This window comes from Gadus morhua, chromosome 10 (genome assembly GCF_902167405.1).
Source record: "Gadus morhua chromosome 10, gadMor3.0, whole genome shotgun sequence".
Lineage (NCBI taxonomy): Eukaryota > Metazoa > Chordata > Actinopteri > Gadiformes > Gadidae > Gadus > Gadus morhua.
This window is the reverse complement of record NC_044057.1, coordinates 18,229,966-18,239,742: the sequence shown is the minus strand read 5'-3', so window position 1 is coordinate 18,239,742 and position 9,777 is coordinate 18,229,966. Positions and strand designations below refer to the sequence as shown.

Genomic DNA, 9,777 nt, shown 5'->3' with positions numbered 1-9,777 from the left:
TTGCACATTGTACATAGCCCCTAGGCCTATCAGACATGTGATTTAAATAACTATTAACTGCGACGTGATATAAACCAACTAGGCCTATCTCTCGCCAAAACGAGAGAAGAAAAAAACGAATTAGTGATTTGTATTTTTTTTTTTTCAAGACGGAGCCTGGACCTCAGCCAGAAAACGTCATCGGTAGGTAGGTGTGGTTAGCACATACATAATACACACCGTCCTCATCGCAGCACAGTAGTACGGGCTGACGCGCGATCGCATATCCGAAGCGCTAGAGCGGCCGAGAGATCTCCCTGCGTGTGTGCGTCTCGAGTGATGGAGAAGCATTGTTTTTATTCTTAAATCTACCGCTCACTAGCGTTACATTCAGGAGGTTGATCGTCGTCCGCCAGGCTTTACCTTTACGGGACATCTACTGGGAAAACTGCCAAACTATGGATTGCCTCATTGAAGTTGGGCCACCCGATCCTGTCTCCGCCTAGACAACTGACCGAAGATTTATTGGGAAAGGCATAAAAGGAATGTTGTGTTACCTGCGTTACTGTTTATTAGAAATCCTCGCTAATTGTCATTAATAGTTTTCATTGCCAATGTTCAAATCTGTGTATGCGTAAAAAAAAGGACACGGGCATCTAGTATCCGCAACCTGGTATCTGCGGATATGCAGTGCGCTATATATTTATAATTGACATCTGTTTTTTTGAAATATTTTTCGTGTTATTATATTTTCTGCGGCTGCAAAAGTGTACACGTTGTGCGCGGATCGTTTTTGAACAAGTAGCCTAGGAAGTGCGCTCATTGTAGGTCCCACCATCCACGTTTTTCGCCATAGGCCTACCACTGTAGTGCAATTGACAACACAGTGTCCATTAGGCTACTGTTTTAAGGAGGAACACATATCGCCATCCTAGGATTTAGCCATGGCTTTACCAGACAGCAGCATCCCCGGGGACGAAGTTGGCTTCCCAGAGATTATTGAGCTGAACGTCGGTGGGCAAGTGTACATCACGCGCTATTCTACCCTCACTAGCGTGCCAGACTCTCTCCTGTGGGACATGTTCAGTCAGAAGTCGACCAAAGGACTGGCCCGGGACACGAAAGGCAGGTTCTTTGTGGACCGCGACGGCTTCCTGTTCCGTTACATCCTGGACTACATGAGGGACCAGCAGCTGGTTCTCCCGGACCACTTCCCCGAGCGAGGCCGGCTGCAGCGCGAGGCCGAGTTCTTCAACCTGCCCGAGCTCGTCAAGCTCCTGGCGCCCAAAATCAGCAAGCAGAACTCCCTGGGGGACGAGGGCTGCCAGAGCGACCCCGAGGACGCCTCCCCCGGGCTGGAGACCGGCCGCCACATGGGCTCCCTGGGGGCGGCGGCGGCGGCCTGCGCCAGCCTGGTCCCGGGAGGCCTGGACGCCAGCAAGCGCTCGGGCTTCATCACCATCGGCTACCGGGGCTCGTACACCCTGGGCCGCGACAGCCAGACCGACGCCAAGTTCAGGCGGGTGGCGCGCATCATGGTGTGCGGGAAGACGTCCCTGGCCAAGGAGGTGTTCGGCGAGACCCTGAACGAGAGCCGGGACCCCGACCGCCCGCCGGAGCGCTACACGTCGCGCTACTATCTCAAGTTCACCTTCCTGGAGCAGGCCTTCGACAAGCTGGCCGACTCCGGCTTCCACATGGTGGCCTGCAACTCCACGGGCACCTGTGCCTTTGCCCACGAGCAGACGGACGACAAGATCTGGACCAGCTACACTGAATATGTGTTCTACCGTGAGTGACACCCCCCGCCCGGCCTTATTCTCCCAGGGCCACCCCCCCCCCGCCCCGACCCCACCCTCCACCATCCTCTCAGCCACAAAGTGCCCCCCCTGCGGCCCCCTTCTCGATCCTCCCTGCCCAACTCTACGCGTCCCGTGGTCCTCCTGAGCTCGGGCGGCACCGGTAGACGACGTTCTCCATCTCCTCTCCTCCTGGAATCCCTCAGTTCCCGGCCCGCAGACCTCTGCCTGTAGACACGTGAACCTGCAACCACGCCGTCTCCGCCGTCAGCCGAATCCTCTCCAGGTGAACCCTGCGACCCCCCCCAGCATTCCTGCTCCTCCTCATCCTCCTGCTCTTCCTCCTCCTCCTCCTCAAATCCCCTTCCCATCCAGGCAGGGTGCCCTACTTCTAAGCCCCAGCTTCTGTCTCCTTCCAAATGAAAACCAGCCCCCAAAAACTCCAGCCTCACATCCATCTCCAGAATCCCTGACTGCTGGAATCCTACAACCCAAACCTTTTCCTCTTGCAAAGACTTGATTTTCTTCTGTGTACTTTTCCCCCCTGCGTTTGCGTCGACCAAGCACAATGCTATATCTGATAGACAGTGTGTCAAAACGAACCTCCTGTGTTGCCGTGTGACTTTAGCGCCTGTCATAATAGAAAAGGGCTTCAAAGGGTGCCAGAGATCTGCAGTGCTATAGTTGTACAGTACCCTCTCCGCTTACTCCAGCAAATCAGTCTCTCTCTCTCTCTCGCTCTCTCTACTCTGAACTAAATTACCAAATAATTGGACATCTTATCAGCCATGAGGGATGGGAACAGCCCCCAGCACAAGAAAGAAGAGGGACACGAAAATTATTTTTTTTCTCTTAAATTTGTATTAAATGTGTCCCTTAACATTTAATATATGTTTTTTATTTTTCTTATTTTCTGCGAACAGACCATAGCTGCACTGTTCTATGATTGATTGCTGTCCTAGGGGTTGTTTTTGTTAAGGCTGTGCTTATTAAGCCGCAAGGACACAAAGCAATTCAGTCTTTTTTTTATGTTAACGGATGACACTGGTGTATGCACCTTTTGAATTGTGCTACAATATCTGCGAAAAGTGGAAGAAACAATGAGTGCTGCCAGTTGCCACATAAGGAGTATGTATTGATTGTCCACTGGAGAATCCAGTATTTTAATCAGCTAGGGGGGGTGGGGGAGAAAGAAAAGGTGTTCTATCACATTCAGGCCCCGTTCACACGAAGCCGAACGGGCGAAACCGTTACGGTTTCGATCTATCCGGTTTCGAAGTATCTCCGTAAAGACGAAGCCAAGCGAAACCGGTTAGATCTGTAGAAACGCTGTAGTGCACATTCCAGGCCCATAAGGGGCGCCTCTTCTGGTACAGAAATCCAGAAGAAATGAAATAAGAAGAAGAGGCGAGCATGCGCATAAAGGCTGCCCTTATGCGCATGCTCGCATGTGATTTCTGAGACTCCGCGGGCTTAAGAGCCATTGGCTAGGAGGTCGAGGGGTGGGGCGATGACGTCATGGTTTGCGGTTTCAGTCGGTTTCAGGCGTACACACGAATCCAAAACGAAACCAGGTAGATTTGAAACCACCTCCGAGGGTGGTTTCAGAAGTTTGCGGTTTCGGTCAGCGGATTCGCCGGCTTCGTGTGTACGGAAGGCCGAACCGTACAAGACCTTTGCGGTTTCGCCATGAAATCGGCTTCGTGTGAACGGGGCCTCAGCCTCCTGCACTCTCTCTTCAGGCTCTCTCTGTGTATCCCTGCGTTGTCGCGTTACATTGTTTAATCATGAGAAAAAGTCAAGGTTTGTGCCACAAGAAATACGTTAAACGTAGACTTGGCAGCCCACCTTATTCCACTGTTGAGTGTTCTGTAATCATTAATGCTATTGATGACCCTTCAGTTCAGTATTACAGTTATAGCTTCTGCATATTTGATGTTTGCTCTCGCTTACTGAAAAAGAATGCCCATGGGAAGGATACAATAGCATTGTAACACCTATAATCATATATAGCCGATACGAGGGGTCTTATCACCAGCTGAGAGAGTAGGCTGTAATGTGTTGGTGGTCCCGAGACTTGTGGTAGCAAAGAGTTAACAAGCACAGATTTAAAAGGTGTATTATCAGGTATAGCCTCAGGATAGGTATGCACATCATATACCTCGTACACACGTGACAAGCGACAATATAAAAACACACCCAACACGATTTCAACCTCCTCTCCCTTCAGACTGGTGATATTAGAGTGTAAGAGCAGAGTTAGCAGGTAGACAAAGTGTTCTACGAGCTAAGTCCGAGCAGGAGAGAACAGACTGAGCGCGAGGTAGACTTTCCGTGGAGAAAGTGGCAGGGAGGTTTGACCGCGTAGGTTTTAATTTGATCCATGGTGTGAGCTGAGAGGTCATAGCCATGGTAGAGTTACTGACAGTGATGATAAACGTGTTCTTCAATGTCTACAGCCAGACGGGCGAGCCCTCTGTTTTACAGTGACACAGAGCTCTGTTGACGTGACGGCTCCATATATATATTAGGTTGTCGCTACGTGGTCTGGCCTCAGAGACATACAGCAACATACTAGTGAAGTGTTTAATGGGAATTGATACTGATATTTGTTGAATAAAAGTCATTTTTCCATTTTTTTTCTCTGTATCTCCATTTATGCATTTGCCAACATAAATGCTGTATTGACTGATTAAAAAGTGAACTTATGTTAAGTGTGTAATAAATGGAAACGATTATAAAGGCCTTTCTATAGTTTAATAGTTGCAAATATGAGCTGCCTGCAGTGCCATTTTATAAAATAATTGAACTTCAGCATAATTATAAAGATAACTATATAACCCGAGGGCATGTTTTTTCAGTCCTTTCATCTGCCTTACTGGCTCTATTTAAGTAGCTATTAAATTATATCCGTATTTTATTCCTAGATTAGTATGTTTAAGAGTTGACCATCAAAACAAGTTGTACTGAGGAAAAACAGCATTCTGTCAATCACATTGCAAAACCGTTGTGTTGACGCCAAATAATCTCTCTCATTAAACATAGCACAGCATTTGTTAATCACAAAGTCTAGTCTTCCCACTAAACACAAATTCCCAAATTAACTTTCATTAACAATAGCATTAATCCATTAATGCTAGTAATAATCCATTAATGGCAAGTCATGACTTGCGTGCTTACAGACACACAGACAGCAGTGCAGGGAATTTCGGACGCCGGTGTCTTTTCCGCCACCCTGAAATGTTAGGGTTGCCTTGGGGCGCAACATTCAACACTAGGCAAGGGGAGGGTTGAGAAAAGCGTCCATTTGACAAGTTGTGATGAAGTGCACTTTGGGATTGTAGTACGCTGATAAAAGCTTCAAATATTTAGCATGAGTGCCTTTTTGACGAGCAGGTCTATGTCACTCTATTGGTTGAACCTTCCCAACCCGCGTTAAATAAATAAAACATAATTTCTCATCTGGCCTGCCTTGCTGTGTTCCAGTAAAGCATATGCAACCATTTTTGGTAAAATGTTAAGACAAAACCATGCAGTGAATCACCAACATAGGTCCATCATGTATCTTCATGATTTAACATGTACCTCTCACACACTGTGCTGGGATCAGTCCTGACTTGTTTAACATGGCAACCCTTTTACATCTCCTCCACCTTTCACCAGTCATTTTCTTCGCAGCTGATCTAATCACGCAGGGAAAGCAATGACTCTGAGTCTCACCTAATAGACTCAAGTACCAGTCCTGGTTATGTCTGTAATCTTGTCCTCCTAGAGCACTTTCCCTATCTTGTAGTGATTTCAAACCTATGTTTTATCCTCTTGGCCACCACCTGCCACTCTACATGGCAACATGCCCTCGATTCCCTAGGAGCCCCCGTCCTATCTTAGTATCCAGGCCCCTTGTCTCCCGGGCAGCATGGTACCTGTTTGGATTAATAGAAGGAGAGAGCGAGAGAGAGAGAGAGAGAGAGAGAGAGAGAGAGAGAGAGAGAGAGAGAGAGAGAGAGAGAGAGAGAGAGAGAGAGTGAGAGGGAGAGAGGTGGAGGGGGCGAGTAAGGAGGGGAGCAGGAAGGGATCTACGTCATTGGAAAATGGATTGGATGAGATGTGGCAGAGAAAGAGGCACATAAATGGTGGGCAGATGGCTGATGGGAAGACACATGAACAAGTGTGGCTGCTGTTCAATCAAACCCCTTTCCTGTTTCTAGCATAAAAATGACCCAAGTGTTTTGGATATTTTCTTCTGCGTTGTGTTGACACTGAAACTGTACCCTCACTGGACTATTCGGCCCTATAATCCATTTTCTGCTCGACAGTGGAGCCAAATTAATATGTACCCATATTTAAACCGGCTCATAGAATTACATCGGCTGTAAGGAGCGAATGCAACCTCTCCCCGATTTTGCACTTGCCTCCTGGTCTGATAGTGAGTGTGTGTGTGTGTGTGTGTGTGTGTCTGTGTGTGTGTGTGTGTGTGCGTGCGTGCGTGCGTGCGTGCGTGTGTGCGTGCGTGCGTGCGTGCGTGCGTGTGTGTGCATGTGTATGTGTCGTCTTCTGAGTGTGCCTATTCACATATGGCAGCATGGAGCACTAAATATCTTCTGTATCTACTTTGATGCACATATCAGTGCTGATGAGAGTAACAACAGGAACAGGATACCATTAGCTGGCACACATTAGGGTCTGTTGGTATGGTAACATGGTAGAGAGACAAGCGGCTAGGTGTATCAGGTCGATGTAGGGTGGCGAGAGAGATGTTTGTTTTGGGTCAAAGCAAGCCCATCTGGATTTGGCCAGGCACCAAATCAACAGGGTAAGTGGTGTGAGACTAGTTGATGTTGGTTCAGTGTCAAACTCCAAAGCACTTTATAATAATATTGCCTAACATTCACCCATTTGTACACACATTCACACACCAACGTCAACCAATGCAAGGCAGCAGCCAGCTCGTCGGAGCGGTTAGGGTTAGGTGTCTTGCTCAGGGACACCTCGACGCTCGGGTCGGAGGCACCGGGGATTGAACTAGTAACCTTCTGCTCACCAGTCAACTAGTGATGGGCGATTCGCCAACGATTCGGTCAGAACGAATGAATCCCGAAGGTGAACGACAAGAACTGATTTCCAATACAAGAGAACTGATTATTATTTTTTAAACATTAAACAAAAATATGGTCACGTTTTCCGAGCACCGTCACAGTCTGAGACCTTCTGGTATTTTAAAAGGCTCCATTTACAGGCATACCATATTGCTTTTAAATGGTACCGTATTTTAAAGCAAAGGGGTGAGGCCAGACACCTGAGATTCCCTGCCAAACGACAGACCATATGACTTAACGAACTGAACAGAACTGAACTGAATGAACGAATCAAACAAACGATTTGTGATAGTGAAGGAACTGAATCCTGCAAAATCCTGATTCCCGGAAAATAATGGTTTTCCGGGAATCACATACACACAAAAACACATACATATACACACACACACACACACAGACACACACACACACACACACACACACACACACACACACACACACACACACACACACACACACACACACACAACCAGACACACACACACACACACACACACACACACCAAAACTCACACACAGAAACACAAACATGCACACATGCAATGAGTGACTCGAAGGACGCTGTGAAAGCCTCCTCCCAATTGTCTACTTGACATATTAGGGTCTTTATTGTAATTGGTGAGCCTCTAACGGTTTGGAGCAGGGAAGGGAAGAAAAAACGCACCAACAAGAAAACCGGCAAACAAATCCTTCACCCTGGAGCTCTGTTGACAGCCACAAGTACCCGCTAATAAAGAGCAGAATCCTGGACCAATGAATGAGTGCGAAGGGAGAGATAGCGAAAGCAGGGACGAGAGCGAGAGTGCGTGAGAGCGCGATAGAGAATGAGAGCGAAGGAGAGTGAGGGAAAAAGAACAGGAGAGATTGTGATGAAGGGAGTGAGCGAGCGAGAGAGAGAGAGCATCGGAGAGAGAGAGAGAGAGAGAGAGGGAGAGCAAGAGAGAGAGAGAGAGAGAGAGAGAGAGAGAGAGAGAGAGAGAGAGAGAGAGAGAGAGCAAGAGCGAGAGCCAGAGCAGAACATCAGAGAGAGAGAGAGAGAGAGAGAGAGAGAGAGAGAGAGAGAGAGAGAGAGAGAGAGAGAGAGAGAGAGAGCAAGAGCGAGAGCCAGAGCAAACATCAGAGAGAGAGAGAGAGAGAGAGAGAGAGAGAGAGAGAGAGAGAGAGAGAGAGAGAGAGAGAGAGAGAGAGAGACAGAGACAGAGACAGAGACAGAGAGACAGAGAGAGAGAGTGGAAGCACCCCCCCTGGGGGGCCCACGGTCCCAGCTGAAAGGTTTCCTGCCACTGCTTCTGCATTCAGCCCTCAGTGGTGGTCACGTGTGTGAAGGGGGAGTGTGGGCTGACTACAATATGCACAAGTGGCTTTTTCTTTCATTCTTTTTTCTTTTGTGGTGAGGCAGGAGAGCTCTGACGAAGGTCGGGTATCTGTGGCCTGTGAAGAGAGCCAGAGACTTTCACGGTTCTCTTGAGTCTTCGGTCTGTGTTTCCGTGACGATGCCGGCATTCCGCCCACGCCCGACTTGGAAGCGATGTAAAGTAGCGCACGCTCGAGGCCCCTGTGTCGCATTGTGTGTTCGGCTTTAATGCGGGAAGAGAGGGTGGGGAGGGGGGTGGGGGGAAGAGAGGGGGCGGTGGGGGGAAATTAGCCAGATGTGGACTCAACACAAAACTGCAGTGTTGTGACCTACATCCACTGGACCCATATCCATCCCCCCCCCCCCCCCCTCCCTGAATACCTCTCCTTTCGGGGACAGCAGATGTCTCAAAACATATTGATAGGGCGTCGCCTCGGGAACCACCAGCCTGCGAGGTCAGGCAGGCCCTCCTCTTCCTCTCCACTGCGAGATGGTGAGGAGTAATCTGGGAACCAAGAGTGTTTCACCGCCTCCTTCTCTGGTCCAAACTGGTCTCTCTCTCTCTCTCTCTCTCTCTGTGTCTCTCTCTCTTTCTGTCTCTCTCTCTCTGTGTGTGTCTCTCTCTCTCTCTCTCTCTCTCTCTCTCTCTCTCTCTCTCTCTCTCTCTCTCTCTCTCTCCCCCTCTCTCTCTCTCTCTCTCTCCCTCCCTCCCTCCCTCTCTCCCTCCCTCTCTCTCTCTCTCTATCTCTCTCTCTCTCTCTCTCTCTCTCTCTCTCTCTCTCTCTCTCTCTCTCTCTCTCTCTCTCTCCTCTCTCTCTCTCTCTCTCTCTCTCCTCTGTTACACTCCCTCCCGTTCTTAATTCATTCGTCCTTCTCTATGTTATTATCTCTAGTGGTATTCTCAGAGGCAATTTGCAGCCATTGTTATTGCGCCATATATCCAAATATATAAAATCATAGGGTCCGTGGAGAGAAGAATGGGTCTCAAGTCATTCGCATGCATGGTACTTTCACTGCGCATACTAGACGCTGCATCGTTACACCAGTCACATTATCAAGTGGTTTGACGAGGCCTCGTGCACCATTATAGAGTCATGTAATGCAATCAAGCCATACAACTCCAGTCCATTGGAAGAGCACGGCTCCCCGGGCAATTACAGGGCATCCGGCTGCCTTTAAGACACGGCCTATCCACAAGAGGAGTAGTAGGGTGTGAATAATGTACTGTGCAGTACAGCCTAGCGTCTACGTCCGCTGCGAGGCTGGGATCCACCCAGGATCCACCTCAGCCATCTGGAGAGCGCCCTAATCCCGTCCCTCTAATGATGTGTAATCTGGTGAGCGGAGGCCGGTCGTCATTGTAGCGGCAGCCATTAGCGGAGACGGCGGCTGGAGGAAGGAAGGGTAGTGCAAGCGAGAAGGCACTCTGCGCTCCTCGTTAGAGGGGAGAGAGAGAGGAGGGAGAGGGGAGAGGAGAGAGCGAGAGAGAGGAAAGGGAGAGATATTGGAGGGAGGAGAGAGGAGAGAGGAGAGGGAGAGAGAGGAGAGA

The 9,777-nt window shown here is 49.0% G+C and overlaps 1 protein-coding gene across 1 annotated transcript in view; it reads left to right on the top strand.

Moving 5' to 3' along the window:
• Positions 1 to 210: 210 nt before the first annotated feature.
• kctd12b (potassium channel tetramerisation domain containing 12b) overlaps positions 211 to 9,777 on the top strand; it is a 14,441-nt gene continuing 4,874 nt past the window's right edge. Inside the window, exon 1 of the mRNA XM_030368610.1 lies at positions 211 to 1,770. Within this exon, the coding sequence (XP_030224470.1) occupies positions 924 to 1,770 (847 nt within the window). The 5' untranslated portion in view covers positions 211 to 923. The remainder of the gene's footprint in view (positions 1,771 to 9,777) is intronic.